The sequence below is a fragment of the Pangasianodon hypophthalmus genome, chromosome 20 (genome assembly GCF_027358585.1).
Source record: "Pangasianodon hypophthalmus isolate fPanHyp1 chromosome 20, fPanHyp1.pri, whole genome shotgun sequence".
In the NCBI taxonomy this organism is placed as follows: domain Eukaryota; kingdom Metazoa; phylum Chordata; class Actinopteri; order Siluriformes; family Pangasiidae; genus Pangasianodon; species Pangasianodon hypophthalmus.
Window position 1 is genome coordinate 11,944,102 of NC_069729.1, and position 19,374 is coordinate 11,963,475.

Below are 19,374 nucleotides of genomic sequence, written 5' to 3' on the forward strand. Positions count from 1 at the left end.
ATAATTGCATGAATGAGTAGGTGTGAAGTCTACTGAAAACCAAGATCAGCTGATTAAACAGGTGGAATCGGGTGTGGCTCCTGCTTAGGTGCGGCTCCTACACTGATCCTTTGCGGATAAGGGTGGACACCCCCGGTGTATTGTACATATCATTCTTGCTGTTGGTAATCCTTAAGTACTATTCACTGGATCAGAGTCCCATAGAAGTTTTGACCGTTGTGAGCTTAAGAGCTCTATCCAGCAGCAGTATTACTTTATCAGGTTTTCCTATTATTCTTCAACAAGCAATTATTTTTAGGTCAATATGACAAAGGTATTCCTATATAAAGACATAATTTAATTTCAAAGGTAAAAAGCAAATCTCTAACAAATGTGCAAAACTGGCATTATGAAAAATGCAATGCCCCTTTAAAGAAAAGAATAAAAACAATGCATTCTGCGATCGCTTTTATGGTGTTTAATGTATTTACAAGTTTTACATGTTCTCCAATAGGCATTTATCACAAGCAGGCAGGGCCGCCATGGAACGGTTTAAACTTGCATTAGTAGTATTTGCATCGTAATCCTTCAATTCATCTAGTGTTCATAATCTTCAGGAAGTTCTCCTATTTGTGAGACCTATGCATTTTTGCATAAACTTTCTCATGGTGAGAATTTACCCACTTTCCACACTGAATAAAAATAAAACAATAGATGCAATTACTGGGGTTACTCAAGAACAACATGACCTGAGAAAACAGTCAGTTTTTTCTGCATCATCCCCTTTATGCCAAAATTTTCCTTCCCTTCAGGCTCGTATGACATGAAATTCAGGAAGGGTGAGTACATATTTCTTAATAGCCATTAATATTAAGGTATTTCTGTTATTTCTATCAACATTCCTCTTATTGTGAAGACCTGCAAATGTTAAATAGACTTTGTATTTGTGAATGTTTAAAAAAATAATAAATTAAGAATTTCAGAACCTGTTTCTTTTAAGCTTCTTCTTTAAAAATAACAAAAGGAACAAAAATTGTCAAAATTTAAACCAAAAAATATTTTCTATATATATATATGATACAGGGTTTTAGCTTTTCAGAATCCATACCACGAGAAACTCAGGCGCTACACCTTGTGTCTGGCCACGAGTGAGAGCGTGTGTGAAGGTAGTGTGTTTGAGTTCAGAGGGTACAGTTTTCCGTTTGTATTGGCAGCGTGCCTCCATGCATCAATCGGTGGCCGCCGCCTCCTCACATCAATTGTCCTCGGACTCTTCCTCAGCCTCCCGTAACCAGGTGAAGAAGGCGGTGACGGACTTTAGCGCTATGCCCTTTCCCTGCTGCTCAGCTGGGTCTTTACATGTTTCCCATTTGTAGAAAGCATCCTCTGAAATCACGTCCTCGTCGTAGAGGCAGTCAAAGAACATCCTTAGCAGATCTGCAAAGGTAAGGAAAAGAATAAGTGTCAAAAATGTCAAATTTATACTTACAAATAATTTTCCTTCTTATGTAAGAGTATTTTATATCTAGAACAAAAAAGAGCAACACACAAAACTGAGCTCAAACACCAAAAGCGTAATTGTTTTTTTAATAAAAATAAAAGCCACAGATTATACCAAACATACTAATAAATATTAATCCATTAAAGAATTTAAAAAAGTACAAAAAGAATATTTAAGTATGTAAAAATAAATCATATTAGCTAAGCAAAAATAAAAATTATTCAAAAAGCACTTTTCATTCATGTTAAGAAATACCTCAAGAACCTACTGCATGGTGATACATCAATGATACATACGTGTTTTTATACCACAGCACTGCTGAATTAAATCTGACTGGTCAGGTGTTGATAAATTAATTTTCTATAACAGCAGCTCTGATCTATCAATATAAACTTATCAAATCATAGGTTTATAAACCTGTTTAGTGGACATTTCACTACATTAAATGTAACTATAGACAGTTAAAAAGCACTGGTGCATTCTTCAATAAATTCAGAATTGTAATCACTGGCAAATTGCTGTGGTATAAGAGGAATAAAACACTTTGGGATGTGCTGTTATTGAAAAATTGTTTTATTCCTTATATACAACACTCAACAATGTCAGAAAGCTGAAATGTGGCCACTTACTGGGTGGTTGATCCAAGGTCACTATTAATGCTTGCAGTGCATAAAGTGCTTGTAACTGACGCTCAGTGTCCGAGTTAAAGTACTTTTGTAACACAGGGAGGTGCTTCTGTATGATGGCTGTATCCACTCTGCAGGACGAATTCTCATCTGCACAAGAGAAATAAAGCCAGAGAAAACATTTGTGCTAGGAAATGCATCCGGTGTTGCCAGTGTACTAAACCCATCACTTTAATGTGTGCTCATTACTGTCTGAAAGCCAGCTGCTGTGTCTTAATGAGTTGTGGTTAATATGCATATTTAAAAGGGATAAAGATGTAGTTTTTGTATAATTGTCAGCTGGGAAGCTTAGGACGCTAAAGAGGGAGATTAGCAAAAGCACAGTGTTGCATGGAGTACAAGTTTGCAGTAGGGAAGTTTTTTTTTTTCTGCATAAGGAACATACCTCTAACAGCTGCCTTACACACTGCAGTCATTAAAGCTCTCAGGAATGGGGAAGAGCTCATCTGAGATTCATCCACATTGGCCTGCAAGAGAGGAAATATATTATTTTAGATTAGAATTTTTCATAGGAAATACACCATATGGCCAAAAGTTTGTGGACACCTGACCATCACGCCCATATGTGCTTTTTGAACATCCCATTCCAGATTTAGTCCCCCTTTGCTGTTATAATAACCGCCACTCTTTTGGGAAGGCTTTTCACTAGATTCTGCAATGTGTAATGTTGTGTGATTCAGCAAGCGTAAACTCCTCTGTCCTGAAGACTTTCCTGTGTCTGAAAACCTAGTGCCTGTTACAAAGTGCCGACACTGGAGACTCCTTTCATAAATGTTAAATAAACATCTCCTTACAGAAAACTCCACTATATCAACAATTAGATAATGAAATATTTTCAAGTCTGTTTATTTTTAGCATTAGAACATATTAGAATGAGTGCATTAATATAAACCTGTGATTTGAATTACAGCTGGCACTACTGTCAGTAGTGCAGTACACTGATTTCAGGGAATTCAACTGGGAAAGGAACAAACGTCAGAATCAAAACACCTGAGAAGACAATAAACCAGGACAAAACTGGGGAAAATATGCAGAGAGAGATCATGTTTGAACAGAAGTGTCTTGATTATGTATTTATCCTATGACACGCTGACATCTTCAGCGACTAATTTAGCGCATTAGCACAGTGAAGACAACAAGGAGGAAAACTATAAGTCTAAATCAGTGAAAAAGTATGATTTTGGAAATAAAGATGATGATGAGTTTTGCAAAGGGAATGGGGTGTGTGTGTGTGTGTGTGTGTGTGTGTGTGTGTGTGTGTGTGTGTGTGTGTGTGTGTGTTTTGGCCCAGCGTTACCTCGACCCAGTCAAAAATCTGCTCATCACTGGCCAGGTCCTCTAGTAGGAGACGCTCAAGGTGTCTGTGCAACTCATCTGGCGTGAGAGTGTGCATGGGAGGAGCAGAGTGGGCAGACGAACAGTCAGATAGTGTGAACTGCAGCTTCTGGAAGGAGGAGAATGGAAGGAGTAAAGCTTTACAACCACAAAAGGAATGAATGTTTTTGCACTTCAGATTTTTGGTTTGGAACCTAGTAAATTTTTTTTAATTTAAGAGAATTTTGAATTTTGCACACCAGTGAATTTTTCTTTACTTGCAAGTATGAGTAAACACTGCAGCTTGTACCTTGAGACCGATGTGATTACAAAGTGACATGTATGTCTGTGACTACGTTTGAAGTATGAAAGAACTACCTGAACACCCTGCTGGCTCACCTGCTCGGAGATGAAGCTTTGGAGTTCCTGCTCTTCTGACAGGAAGTCACTCCAGTTAAGCCCTGCCTCCCTCCATAAACTCCCCACTTTCTTCTGACCCTGGTACAGGAAAGGATGCATCGACACAATTAGCCATGGACTGACTTGAACACGGGCTGGTTTGGGACACAATTAATTTTCCAGAAACCTTTACATCACTCCCAAAACTAATACAATGCACTCAGCAGACACTGCGTATAATAATAAACAAATAACAAATCATAAAATATGTGGATTATAATGCTGCATTCTAACATTTATATTTACATATAATTTACACATTCCCTCAGGCCTCAAAAACAACCATTTCAACACAATACTAATTATAAAGATCTTACCATTTGTTTGCATAGTAGGTGAAGTATTTCCGCCATTAAGATGCCAGCTTTTCCCACTGGGAGTAACGGTTTACTTATTTCACTGCAAAAGACAAAAAAAAGACTTGTTTTTCCTCACTCAATGGCTAACTACTTTATTATTGCATAATGAAGTAAAGTAAGTCACAAATGTCATAAAGGTATTAAGGAATAAAACACATCAGGGTGTGCTGCTATTATTAAGCTGGTTATTTATAGTCCAATGTGTCTTATTCCTCTTACACAACATTAACAATTTTAATAAAAATGACACGTCATATTTGTAGTTTATACGTGCAAAACAAGTTAGTTCCTGTTATCACTTACACAATAACAGTTATATCGGTTTAGTCCTTTCTGTCCTGAAGACTTTCCCGTGTCAGAAAACTTCAAGTTATAGCTTTACCTCTGACTGTTACAAAGCACTGACAATGGAGACTCCAATCATGCTAAATAAACATCTCCTCACAGAAAACATCACCAATGATTCATGTCTTTATGTGAAACAGCAGCCATACGAGTCCCTGTGAATGAGCTGTTACTATAGAAATGGTAATATTAAAACAGACGCATTTACATAAACCTGTGATTTGCTTTGCAGCTGGTAATACTGTCAGAGCTGCTGTTATAGAATATTCAGAATTGAGAATTCAACATCACTGTGGTATAATTCAAATTATTTTTATATTTCACAAACAAGATAATAATTTATATATTATATATTTATATATTTCACAAACAAGATAATGTTGTTACTTAAAGAGACTACATTAAATACTGCTTGCTAAAATAATGTGTGTTACCTGTTAGAATATGTAGTATAACAACTATTTAGAAAAAAAAGAATATGGATATTCAGGTTTTAACTTTATCCACCTTATTTTCAGTGTTCTGATGGACTTGGACTGATTGTATATTTTTGTGCAATACTTCTGGTTAGCCATTTCCAGTTGTTTCAGCTGACAATTTTGTATTTATCACAGCATCTACTGACACTGCCATTTAACATCTCATAGTTAACGTTAATAGTTTTGGATTTGCAGAAAACTGGTATTGTTTGTGCACTTAGGGGTTGCCTTAATAACTGGCACAAACCAAAGGTTTTCTTAGAGCAGGAGTGTTTTTGACCATAAACTGCATACCAGAGCTGAATGTGGATGAGATGCCACAGGATCTCCATCCATCTCCCCAAAATAAAGAAGCCCTTCGGTTTCGGTTATAAGCTTTGAATCTAATCTGTTTGCTCTTTTCACTTGGACAGAAGATCTATGGAAGAGTATCTGTATCCAGAGAAGTGTTTGGGGTCTGTCGCTCCAGTAAAAACTCAAAGGTGGCATCTTGTCAGGAGGACAATGTAAGTTAAACTGCGTGTGAACAAAGTTAAATGTTACTGAGATTAGCTAGTTGTTTGATAGCTGTGTCCAGGGTCCCTAACAATCAGCCGATGCAGAAAAGGATTCAGTTATTTAATGAGTCGTTTTTTCTCGGCTATAACCGTGAGTCTGGCTTGCTGGCAAGCTAACATTAAGTATGTCTGTTCATAATACTGGCTTCCGTAGTCAAATGGATACACTCATAGTTCAGAATTAGTAGCTAACAAAATGCAAGAAATACCTGTACCTGAATAAAAGCAGAGTTTTTTTTATTAACATAAAAATCTGAAAATACTTGGAATTGTCCTTAGATATCCAAACAAAGTATTTTGAGTTATTGCAATCAATGGACACTTTCTATTAAGGAAACCTCAGTGACTGCAGGCATGTGTCTGCTGGTCATGTCTTCCTCACAGAGGTCTCCTCAACAGAAACAAGTTAATAATAATAATAATAATAATCAAGACATCATCATAACAAATAACCGCAATAACTCATAGTACTTTTGTTACTTTACTACATTTACGAGCAAGTGGCTATGAATCGAACCCGAAATTTCGCACAAAAAGAGAACATATGCACTATTTCTTACTTCCACGTTGCAAAATAAGGTGCATACAGTTACAGCCATGTGAACCCTGAGCTTGGTGGTGACCTTACCTAAAGAGTTCTCTCATGGAGATGCCTCCCTCTTTGAGCAGAGGACTGAGCAGCTCAGCCAGATACAGCCAAATGTGAGGAATGTCTATGGCCATGTCATCAGCCGTTTCCAGTGTGTCTGCTAAGCTGGAGAGCACAACAAAGCACAAAGCACACATTTTTTTTCTTCACACAATTTTCATACTCTGTGTATATGTGATATGCGAGACCATTACTAGGACTATGGCCCCTTGTTTTATAATGGAAATAACATGGTCCAGTACTGAAACAATCTGCATGTAGTTAAGCCCAGGGAAGGAATGTGTGTGGTTTGGGAACTTACCCTGCATATAGCTGGGCCCTTTGTAGACTGCCTCTGTGGATCAGCTGGTAGAAGAGCTGCCCCATGTGTTCTCGGGCCATGTGACTACGTTCCAATGTGGACTCCACCCCCACCCGCACAAATACAGCCAGCGGAGACACCTGCTGCAGCTCCTCCACACACTGCACTGCCTCCTACACACATTTGCACCACACAGCAGTGATCCTTTACTAATACACACATATTAGTTAAGTAATATATTAATTAATTACTTCTGCATCACATCGCAAAGAGATATACTTTACCGATTCTTAGGGGATGCATCATAGTGAGGTATAACAACACACCAGCAATGCAAGTATTCATTTTTTTAAGCCGGCAAACTATTAAAAGTATTTTTTTTTTTTTTTTAAATGACTTGATAAGTATATCACTCTTTGCCTTGTCAGGATATCCAGGATAACTCAGAATAAAGTAAAATCCATGCCTGGCTGGTGTGATGCACCCCGACATGAAATAGAGGGCCATTACAACCTTAAAGAGGAGTACGTTCATATATGCTAGCGAATATATTTTTTTATTTGGTAATGAACAACACGTCACAATTTTTTAACTGTTTATAGTTACATTTAATGTTATGGAAGTTACACTATATGGCCAAAAGTTTGTGGACACCTGCCCATCACACCCATGTACCTGGTGAACATCCCATTCTTTGCCATTATAATAACCTCTACTCTTCTGAGGAGGATTTCCACTGTATTTTGGAGTGTGGCTGTGGGGATTTCATCCCATTCAGCCACAAGAGCATTAGTAAGTTCAGGCACTGATATCGGGCGAGGAGGCCTGGGATGCAGTCGGCATTCCGATTCATCCCAAAGGCCACTCGAGTACTTCCAGTACAAACATGGCAAACCGTTTCTTTATGGACCTTTATACACAGGGACACTGTCATGATGGAACAAGTTTGGGGGCCCTTAGTTTCAGTGAAGGGAAATCTTAATGCCACAGCATACAAGGACATTCTATACAATTGTGTGCTTACACCTTTGTGACAACAGTTCGGGGAAGACCCACATATGGCTGTGTTGGTCAGGCGTCCACATACGTTTGGCCATATAGTGTACACTCACTGAACACTTTTTTAGGAACACCTGTACACCTACTCATTCATGCAATTATCTAATCAGCCAATTAATTTGCAGCAGCACAATGCACAAATTCATGCAGATACAGGCCAGCAGCTTTGGGTAATGTTCACATCAACCATCAGAACGGGGGGAAAAAAAATTTGATATCAGTTATTTTGACCATTGCATGATTGGTGCCAGACGGGATGGTTTGAGAATTTCTATAACTGCTGGTCTCCTGGGATTTTCATGCACAATAGTCTCTAGAGTTTACTCATAATGGTGCAATAAAGAAAAACCATCCAGTGAGTGGCTGTTCTGCGGTTGGAAACGCCTTGTTGATGAGAGAGGTTAATGGAGAATGGCCAGACTGGTTGGAGCTGACAGAAAGGCTACAGTAACTCAGATAACCACTTTGTACAATTGTGGTGAGCAGAAAAGCATCTCAGAATGCACAACATGTCGAATCTTGAGGTGGGTGGGCTACAACAGCAGAAGACCACATCAGGTTCCACTTCTGTCAGCCAAGTACAGAAAGCTCTGGCTGCAGTGAACACAGGCACCGCCATACTAGACAACTGAAGAATGGAAGAATGTAGCCCAGTCTAATGAATCTTAATTTCTGCTGAGGCATACAAATTTGCGCCAAAGGCATGAATCCATGGACCCAACCTGCATTGCGTCAACAGTCTGGGCTGGTGGAGGTGGTGAAATGCTGTGAGGAATGTTTTCTTGGTGCACTTTGGGCCAGTTAATTCCAATCAATCATCGCTTGAATGCCATCCTACTTGAGTATTGCTGCTGACCATGTGTAGCCCTTCATGGCCGCAATTTACCCATCTTCTAATGGCTACTTCCAGCATGATAACGCACCATGTCACAAAGCAAAAGTCATCTCAAACTGGTTTCATGAACATGACAATGAGTTCAATTCAATTTTATTTGTATAGCGCTTTTAACAATGGACATTGTCACAAAGCAGCTTTACAGAAATAAATGGATTCACAAAAAAAAAAAAAAAATGCTCAATGCTCTTCAGTGGCCTTCCCACCATGAAAGTGTACCTGACAACATCTTCAAGAACTGCGTGGTGCAATCATGTCAACATGGACCAGAATCTCAAAGGAATGTTTTCAACATCTCACGGAATCCATGCCATGAAAAACTGCGCCTGTTTTGAGAGCAAAGGGAAGTAATACCCTACCCAGTATTAGTATAGTGCTCCTAATAAAGTGTTCAGTGAGTGTATATTATAGAAAATAAAAACAGTCATTCACTCACCAGCCTCTCATTTTTCTCTCTTGAGGTTAATAGGATATTTATTTAAAATTATTTAAATTCATTTAAAAAAAGAAAACCAACCAACCAAACAAACAAACAAAAAAAAAAATGCAGCTTATCATGTTACCAAGAATCCGGAAAGCATAAACTCCTCTCTCCTGAAGACTCCCCGTGTCAGGAAACTTACTGACCGTTACAAAGAGCTGACCCCTGAGATTGCTTCCACATGCGAATTCAACCTTGCTGCGGCATAAACTAGTATAAAATAATGTTACCAGAATATGTATTTCAGATTTCCTTATCATGGTCAGTATACCATCATCAATATATTTTTGCATATTGTTACGTGTTGTGTAGCACCCTGACTCAGGAGGAACTGTATTTCTTTCGATCGTCAGCCTTATGTTGAATTAGAACGATAAACTTGCTTACTTACTTGCTTACTCACTTAAAACTAATACAATAATTCTAAGCTTTATAAGAAAAAAGATGCCTCAGACTAGAGTAAAAGTGTGTGGGAAAAAGAAACCTTGTAGTCATTAATGTGCAGGAACTCATCGATGATGGATTTAGACTTCCTCTCCATCTCCTCCTCAGACAGGACAGGCTTTGCTGGAGCCACACTCACAGAGCTTTCTTTCTTTACTGCTACGGAAAAAACAAGACAAACTTATTTTTAAAATATGTGATAAGTTTTTGGTTTGTGTATGTCATCTGTTCTAAAAATGTATGTATGAAAGACAGAGAAAGGGGTGTCTGGCATGAAAAGAAGGATAGTTATACAGAAACGAACCTCATCCCTATCCCTAGTCATGTACGGTGGAGGATCTGATGGTGTGGGGCTGTTTTTCCTACGAAAGTCCTGAGAACCTACATGACTTCACTAACTCCATGAAGTACCAGGCGATTTTAAATGAAAATCTGTCTGCTTCTGCCAAGAAGCTACAATTGGGTTGTGGTTGGATCTTCCAGCTGGACAATGATCCAAAACATATGTCCAAATCCACACACAATAAAATGGATCAGTGACCACAGAATCAAGCTTTTGTCATGGCCCGATCTAAAACCCACTGAAAACCTGAGTGCTCTCAGATTCCTTGCTCTCACCTTACATCATAGGAGAAGACTCAGTGCTGCTGTGTTTTTGTGTTATTTTGACTCATTGCTTGTAAGGGAGGCTGCACAAACACAAAGTACTAAATGCAGGGGTTGCAACAACTGTGACACGTGGTTCTGTTATAAAATGTTGACATTTTCTTTCTTCAGTGTGAGATTAAGCTAATTAACCACAAAGAGATTTTGTTCATAACCTCTCTGCCTTTTTTTTTTTTTTTTTTTTTTTTAACATAACTGATCATTAACAAGGGTGCCAATAATTCTGGAGATGTATGTGATGTATGAGATCACATTATCAAGCATGTGATAACCAAATGATAAAGTTCATCCTAAATTGGAAGGAAGAAAACTAATAAGACTGAAAAAAACACAACTGTGGAATGTGAAATTGTTTGGCGAGGAATAGATCCTAATAGATCCACAGCCATGTTTTCCACTGTACATGTAGCACTGTGCAAAAGTCTTAGGCACATGTAAAGCAATGCTGTACAGCACAGATGTCTTTAAAAATAATGAAATTACATTAAAAATACTATAAAGAGCAGTAAACAGTCAAAAAACTAAACAAAGTTAATATTTGTTGTGACAACCCTTTGCTTAAAAAAAAAAAATAGTAGTCTCAGGTACAGTTTGTGCAGGTTTATAAGGAAATTAGCTGGTAAATTTTACTGAGCATTGGAGAATCTCTTGGAGACTCAGACTTTGTCACACTAGCTTCTTTTTCTTCTTCTTCAAAACCCAGCAGCCTTCATTATGTTTTTGTATGAAAAGTGGTCTACTATGTAATATTATAATTCAAAATTTTTTTTGTTGAAAAAGTAATGTTTCGAAATATAAAATGTTTTTTATTGACTCAGTAATGCAGGTCATAAAATAATCATATATAACAAAATCTGTGCTAAAAAAAATAGGGTGCCTAAGACTATTGCACAGCACTGTACATTCAATGGTCTAACGCTTTGTGGATTTATGTGTGGGATAAATCATTTAGTTCAAATAACTGCAGCAATGTGGCAATTAATCTGAAGAAATTTCAGGGGTGGGTTTGATGAGAACTACACATTAGTGCCTTTACTCTATTTGGTTGGTGCAAAGTGGATGTGATGAAATAGACACCACAACCTGAGGAATTCATGATAGCTGAAGTGTCTTGAGAGATAGTATTTGCTTAAATAGATAAGAAAGATGTGCGTATGCTTGAGCAGAAGAGTGCGAATGCTATCTCACAAGGATCTCGGGACTGGCTGTGCTCAGTGTTGCTTCTGTCCTCTGAGATGCTCGTTTTGCGGGATGTGGCTTGTGTGTCCCTGGATGGCTCCTCAGCAGCCGCACTCTCCCCTAGCTCCTTATTGCTGCTACTGCGATTGAGGAGCCTTGACGGGCCTGTACTCTGAGGATTCTCACTTCGCTCCCGACCACAGCTGCCTCGACTGAGAATGACAAAGACAGAAAAATGCTGAGCTATTTTTAACAAGATAATAAACCAGACATAAACAAGACAGGAGAAACCACAGTAATGCTCAATTATTGCAAGCAAAAAAGTGCAGAGACGTTAACTAGGCTATGTGTGTGCCAGCTGGCTCAGTATGGAATCATAAAGGACAAGAATAGTGAATCGGATGACCTAACATCTCAATCCAGTCAACTGCTGGCAAAGAGCCAACTAATAAAAGCCTAAGTGTCAGGGAGAATGCCTACACTGTCTGCTAGCTGCTACCAAAATTAGAATCTATTAAAAATATATTACCTGGCACCAAGCCATATGTTAACAATCCTAGCACTCATATGGCTCAGTGCGCTCTAGCTGCTTAATGTTAAAGCCACTTTGTAGTAGATAACTGTCAGGTACTTGGAAAAGAAGTCCTGCTAATCACTTGGCAATGGCCATACAGTGGCATTATATGACACAAAATGAGCAGTACTAGGTATTAGACTAATACTTTGTTTGATAGCAAGACAGACGTAAACAATGTCAGTCACAAGAAGCTGACGTTCTCTTCCTTTCCCCCACACAGCAGCTGAAGCGAGTCAAAGCTGAGATTAGGCTTTCCCCATAATTTCCAATCACAGGCACAGGTGCAGTGTGCTTAATTATTTAGGTCAGTCTAAGGATGCTTTCTAGTATGTATAATCGGTTTGAATCGAGCCCTGGTACATTTGTTCCCTCAGTGCACTTTATTTGGGCAGGTGAGAACACCACAAGCATACTCTCAAAAAAAAAAAAAAAAAAAAAAAAAAAAAAAAAAAAAAAAAAACCCAAACACAAAAACAAAAAAAAACCCCAAAAAACTGTCTAATCATTAACTTAGCACCTGCTCCGTGTTCTACATGCTGGGGTGAATTGTGTGATTTCTAAACTCGGCAAAGGTTGTTTCATCATCGTTTGTCAAGTACACTTTCAGTGCTACACTCTTCTCAGGCAATTTTTGCTTTTTTGTTTGTTTAATTATGTGCAGTGGGAAACCAAACCAAAGTATCCATTTTGCAAATGGACTAATATATGAAAGGTCCCTAAGACTCAAGATAATACAGGAATTGGGTATCAACAAGTTGCTTAACAATTCAAACCGCAATCTGTATTTAACTGTGTTGTACATAACACAATGGTTTAACTGGTGATTTTGGAGAGTTATTACCTTGTTAGAGAGTGTTTGGAGTCTGGGTCAGGGGTTTGGGCTGGGGGCATTGTGGATGACTGCAGAGCTGAATAGCGGTTCAGACTACTGGTACCCGAGGGTGACTCTGCAAGAACCCACAAAAGAAAGGATAAATCACACCATCAGAAATACAAATTGAACTCTTTCTCTTTATAACTAAAGACTTATGTGTCTCTAATGTAGGTAGATACTCACCAGAATTGCTGGCCTTGGCTCCTCCACTGCTGCCCTTCACCCAGCTAAGCTGAGCCCGGGGCCCAAGCTGGATCTTATCATCAAACTGCGACTGAAAGAGAAAGACAGAAATAGAGGAATGGATTGACTAATACATCATGGATTAATTTGTGTGTTTATGTAGTGAAGTTTCATTCATCTAATCACAAGGTCAATTCAGTAAACAGCAATCTGCTTCCTACTACTACATACACCCGGAACATTAAATTTTACTTCCATCAAAATTTTTCAACTGTTTGATAAGAATGATTAAATTCAATTAAGTAATGTGATAATGGGAAAACTCCAGAGCTGATATGTATAAGACCATTCAGAGTAAAATGTTGGTCTTAGGCCTAAGAATGGGACTCTTAAATATGTAAGTGCTTTAGCATTGTCTCAAACCATTAAAAAACACAAAAAAAATTTGATCTCAAACGTAAAAGGCACAATTTAATATGCGGATTGTAAATATGAGTAAGCAGATTTCAGTTATGAAGTGTTTCTGTTCGTAGCAGATTGCGTTCACTCACATGCTAACCACATAGCATACAGTATCATTGGCTTTCACTATTATACTTTGAGGAGCGCTGGGTCCCAGGCATCTGTACACCTGTGATGACTCTGCTGGAGCGAACACAGAATGAGTATTTTCTGGGAATTAGTCCTCATCCGTGGCAAAACCAATACTGCTATAAACTTTACATATGGGTTTTAATGCATAATTTTTTATGTGGAAATAGTAGACTGTTTCGTTTGTCTGTGGCTTCAGTTCTTCGCATCACACCACCCTATTGTATTTTATTCCTAACTTAATTATTCATGTTATGTATGATTAAAACCATGTTTCTTTTTAGCTAATTGGAAGAATAAATGAAATATTCCACAGGGCTGCTCTGAATTGGTGCTGTGTACATGTGGGTACATAATGAACAGACCTTGGAGATCTTGGGGATCTTTGTGGGGTCTATGGTCCTGCTGTTTTTGGTCATTGGTACGGTGCTCCAAGTCTCTTCTCTCAGACCGCGCTGATCCCTCGGATCTGTAAATACCATAATGACATTTTACAGCTACTGCTTTATAAGCTCATTCATACTCACAATAGAACCTGGCATGCCTGCTATTTTACTGTTTTATCTTTCCCTGGTGAAGACTGTGCAAGACTAAAGTAAGGCAAACAAAGACATTGGAAATGAATACTAGCTCCAATTGTCTTCTTGTTTCTCATTTCATCCAAAGTCAAAAATGGGATAAATAAATAAATAAGAGATATCTATCTAAATTTAGTTTCACTGATTCAGTTGTGTTATCAAAACTAACACAGTGCTATTATATTCCTATAGGTCATTATATAATCTATGAGGTCATAGGTTGAAAAAATATTTATAGCAAGTTTAATTTACCATGTTTCTATATCCATGAACTAAAGCCATGTAACGTAAGCCTGTCCTCAAACCATTTTATTAAAGAGTGATGCTGCTGCTGACCTGGCCTCCTTTTATCCTTGGACAATAGCTGCTGATGGACCTTCCTCTGCTCCTCCTGCTCCTCAATCCTGGCCTCTTTATGGATCTGCTCAATGGTTTTGGGGCCCTGATCAGCCCTGCGCGACACCCAATTATGCTAAAAGCACAGGGATACAGGCATTTCAGTGAGTTACACATTTACAGTAATTAAGAATACATTAAACATACGAAAATGACAGACAAATGAACATGACACACTAAAAAACACACACCAATCTCAGGTCGATCACGTCCTGTACCATGAAGCGGATTCGAGATGATGTCTTGCGCTCTTTGACAATTTTCTCCATCTGGTTGAAATACTGGTCCATGCGAGGCTATTCAAGGACAGAGCAGAAGCTAATCAAAAACACTGACTGGGCTGACTTCAATCATTTCACACACACACACACACACACACACACACACACACACACACACACACACACACACACACACACACACACACCCACCCCAGACTCTGCCACAAGTAGTTTCTTTACAACATACAAACAAAAAGCCACAAAGCCACAAACCACTCACTCCTCTGTACTGTATCTGATTTTCTGTCACTGTGATATAGAGCACTGGAGTTCTTACTTAGAAGTTAAATTCTTTTAAATAAAGAATTGACCATATCTGTTAAATATATAAAACCCATGTTACTTCTAAAAAAAAGAAAACCCTAAAGAACAATGGTCCATAAACACTGCCTTCACTGAGCCAGATAGTGAGGCGGCTGAGACTGTCTATTGCCACACAGTCAGGAGCAAACAAAGTGACAGCTGAGCTCAGCTAATCATGGTAAAGGAAACAAACTTTCTCTCAGCTGGGAAACATCTTGTTTGGGAGTATAGTCTTACATATTGACACGGATAGAAAATACCTATAAATTTACAAGTCTTTACCCCGCCCCCATTTTCCTAGGGAAAAGTAGACGCCTTTAGTGTGGTCGAACTCAGCACTTAGCCAATCACAGCCATTTGCCATGCCTGCATACATGATCACAAAATGAAATAAAGAGAAGAGAAGAGCTGTGGAGTAAAAACAAACAGAAAGGTAAGCACATTTAAAACTTATTTTCTTCTCAAATAGTTTGTTTTCTACAGGGATGTCAAACACTTAGTATATGCCCGAGTGTAATAAAAATAAGTTCTTATACTATAACACACCATACAGACTCTGATTTAGCCCGGGGGTGTGAAACACGGGCCTGGAGGGAGAATTGTGTTGACCCTCTTCTAACACACAAAATTCAGCCCATGAATTTCTTGGGAATTTGCTGATGAGTGGTGTGTTAAACGAGGTAGAAAGCTGAACTCGGCGCTACTGTGGCCGTCTGTGACAGGAGGTTAGGCTGCTAGCTGCTGATGATTTGAGAAGCCTAACTAGCGAAGAATGGTTCCTAATTATCATAGTTAACATAGTTACACTGGACATGTACTAAGCATCAAATGCTTAACATCACTGTAGAAAATTAACTATTCGAGTAGAACAAAAGCTTTAGATGCACTTACCTAATTCTGGTTCTTATGTTTCTCACTCCACTGCACAACTCTTCACTTCACAGTCATGTTAAGTATCGTGGCAGATGACTGTGATTGGCTAAACACTGAGTTTGACCACACTGAAAGTGCGTGCTTTTCCCTGGGAATCCCGGATGATTGACCTTAGGCCTAAATTGCATAAAATCTGTATTTTTGATTTCTGAATTTTTGGGATTTGTATTTAGGGTTCTGAATTTTTTAAATTTGAAATCTTAGGATTCAGATTTTTTATTTTTTTTAATTAGCAAGGTCAAAACAAAGGAAAAAGAAAACATAGCTAAAATGTAAATGTATTAAATACATCAGGAAAAATTTTTTTTTAAATTTGACATGTCTGTAATTCAAATATAATTCATATTCAAATACTTTTTTCAGCTTCCTTGCTCCATACAAACCTACCCTCGCCCACCCTCAACCTACCCATCATGCCCACCAACCACCACCCTAAGGGTACAGAGAGGAGAAAGGGAAAAATGAAATGAAATAAATTATAAATTAATAATATAATTATATTAATTAATAATAATTATATTATAAATTATAAATTAAATGCTGCCAGTTAGAGCACATAGCATCTTTTAAGTGCTCTAGCACTACAGAACTGTCAGAGCAATACCTGCTTTAATCTTCGTACATAAACTAACAAACACATCTGCAAATATTCTCCAATTACAGCAAGTGTTTTATTCCTTTTATACAACAACAGTCATTCTCTCACCAGCCTCGTTTTTCCCTTCTCTTGAAGTTAATCAGACAAAATAAACCTTAGCTGGTCATGTTAACTGCAACGTCCTCTGTCCTGAAGACTCTCCACTGGCGGAAAACCTACTGACTGTTATAAAGCAATGAAAGTGCTGACTTACCTTGGCCTTCTCGAAGTCCAGGTCCTTGCCGATGGTAGTGAGAAGCCTGCAGAGGCACTCAAGGCTCTCGTCGTCATGGTTCTTCAGCAGCTTCACCACGCAGTCATGCATGATGGCCTCTGTTAGCATGCGCAGCTTAAACAGCTCACCGATGAACTTGATGTTGCCAGTGGAGCGCCGTCTGGCTTTGTCCTTCGCCTCCTCCAGCTCCTCCTGCAGGCGCTCCTTCTCACTGGTCTGGGAGAATAAATAATAGACGTGAAGTGTATGAGGAAAGGAGAGTTGATAGAGAAAGAAGGAGGGAAAGGGAGTATTTCTGACCCTGTTCATATCTGGTCATATTTTATGTGTCAGTGGAGAGTATCTACATTATATCCTGACAGGAATTATCCACATAAAATGCACCCTAGGATCATTTACAACAGATTTAATTCCAATTTAATCAGCACACTTCAGGACGTTTGAAAAGCATTTTAGCTAGAGGTTCAAGTGTAAATATATGCATCTCTCCAAGTCATAGGTGACAACCGAAATCATTTTCAATACCTCATAACACAGACATTGACTGCTACCTTACTCTGAGTTTAAACAAACTGGGAAAAAACATGTGTGATGACATGTTTCTTCCTGAAGAAATAAGAAGCCCGATTTCATTTTATTATCTACTACCAGTGTAAGTGTATGTGGCCAAAATCTAATCAGGATACAACCCGGGGCAAGAAACATGAATTGACCAGGTGCAAACAAAGCAAGAGGCAGTCATTCATTTTCGATGTGTGTGCGCGCCACGCAGAGCCGGCGATTTCAGCAACAGCAGCAAGCAGCAACATGACATTTGAACTGAGATTTTCTTAATTCTAAGCAAATTAGTTACGACACGGTAAGATAACAAATCGAGATGACTGGCTTGAATGGTTCCTCAGACTAATCACACGATCTGACGGTCTTTTAATTCTCCACTCAAAACTTTAGTTCCTATTTGCAATTAGTTCCCATTTACTGTGTGACATGCAAAAATGGAAGAAAATTCCCTAACCCTTTCATATACATCTCATTAAATATGTATAAAGACATTAGGAAGAAAAATATAGCTAATATAAGGAAGTAGCAGAGATTGTTGGTGGCTCTACTGAGCATACATAGCTAGTATAGCTTGCTTTGCTTACTATCGTAGTTATCTTCAGAAGCTATATAGAACTACTACCATTTCTCATCAGAACTTTAAAAAAAAAAAAAAAAAAACGTTCAGCAGTGCACACCCACAAAGGACTATTCCCACACACACACACACAAACTACAAGCATCATGTGTGAGGGTAAGTTGACTGACCTGAAATTCAGTGTATGTTCTGAGTAGACTTATTAAGCAATATTAAAGGTGAAATGAAATGCCTAAAGAGACCAGACACATTCACAACAAAGACATGATATTAAGTAACGATAGAGATGCATACTGATGCTGCACAGTCAAGCTCCTTCCGCTTCCTCTCAAACACAGCATCGTCCATTTTGTCCCTTTCAAATTCTTTCTGACAGCGGTTCAGCAGCAACTTCCGGAAGTTAACGGTAGTGCCAGGTTTATCTGCCATTGGCACCTTCAGCTGCAGGCACATTAAAACACAATTTAGAACCTTTCATTCTAGACAAAAAAGACAAAAAGCATGCATCAATAACTGAAAAAATGATCATGCTGTCGTGAAGATCGTACTGTAGCCAGGCAGTGGCACATGTTGGCATAGGCTACAGAGAAACTGGGCTCATCGATGGCCTTCTCAAACACCAGGTCGATGACTCCTTTAAGCCTCTCCTCTGTGTTTATGGTGAGGTCTGTCACCTGCTTCATCAGCTGTGTGAACATCTGGGGCGTCAGTTTATTCAGGATGCTGCGCACCTTCCGGAAAAGCTCCTGCAACAGAGACATAAAAACAAACATCACTGAAATAAAACAAAACAACATTTACAGGCTAAACAAAGCACTTGCTCCTTAGGAGACATAACATAAACCACATAAACCTTTGAAGTACTGAGTGAAACCATTTTGGCTTTTTGTATTAGGAAAAAATATTCATAAAGTAGCTTTCTCACAGTTCAAGAGGGAAGAAAAACATGGAGCATGTCTACATTAGTTATAAATTTAGAACTACTCGTCATTGAGTACTAGAACTGAAATAAGTTTAGTTCAGAATGACGAGTAGTTTACTGCATGTGTCTACCTGTGTTTTCTGAGTTTCCTGGTCCTCTGTGAGCGTTTCTTTCTTAATGCCAGGCTTCCAAGCATTCTCAGCCTTTTGCAGCTGCACCTCATCATTCACGGAAACATTCATGATGATCTTGCGAGGCTGAGGTCGCCAGGCAGGCAAGCTGAGGAGCTAACAGTGAAGGAAGAAAGTAAAGAACATACTTTATGCTTACTCGTTACCCGTTTATGCTTTGAGAAACATGAACAGTCAGTAGA

General features: G+C 38.7%; 1 protein-coding gene across 8 annotated transcripts in view; it reads right to left on the reverse strand.

Moving 5' to 3' along the window:
• Positions 1-442: 442 nt before the first annotated feature.
• The window catches only part of eif4g3a (eukaryotic translation initiation factor 4 gamma, 3a), a 59,178-nt gene continuing 40,246 nt past the window's right edge, over positions 443-19,374 (reverse strand). For 6 of the 8 annotated variants that reach the window (XM_053227214.1, XM_053227212.1, XM_034314122.2 and 3 more), the window contains 19 exons: positions 19,133-19,288; positions 18,628-18,825; positions 18,374-18,520; positions 16,921-17,157; positions 14,744-14,848; positions 14,493-14,628; positions 13,944-14,047; positions 12,988-13,078; positions 12,772-12,877; positions 11,363-11,565; positions 9,549-9,667; positions 6,630-6,802; positions 6,308-6,433; positions 4,257-4,338; positions 3,880-3,978; positions 3,464-3,610; positions 2,552-2,633; positions 2,110-2,256; positions 443-1,416 (listed from right to left, as the gene is read on the reverse strand). In XM_053227214.1, the coding sequence (XP_053083189.1) occupies positions 1,235-1,416; positions 2,110-2,256; positions 2,552-2,633; positions 3,464-3,610; positions 3,880-3,978; positions 4,257-4,338; positions 6,308-6,433; positions 6,630-6,802; positions 9,549-9,667; positions 11,363-11,565; positions 12,772-12,877; positions 12,988-13,078; positions 13,944-14,047; positions 14,493-14,628; positions 14,744-14,848; positions 16,921-17,157; positions 18,374-18,520; positions 18,628-18,825; positions 19,133-19,288 (2,640 nt within the window). In that variant the 3' untranslated portion in view covers positions 443-1,234. The remainder of the gene's footprint in view (positions 1,417-2,109; positions 2,257-2,551; positions 2,634-3,463; positions 3,611-3,879; positions 3,979-4,256; positions 4,339-6,307; positions 6,434-6,629; positions 6,803-9,548; positions 9,668-11,362; positions 11,566-12,771; positions 12,878-12,987; positions 13,079-13,943; positions 14,048-14,492; positions 14,629-14,743; positions 14,849-16,920; positions 17,158-18,373; positions 18,521-18,627; positions 18,826-19,132; positions 19,289-19,374) is intronic. The other 2 variants (XM_053227213.1, XM_034314120.2) reach the window with 1 other exon arrangement.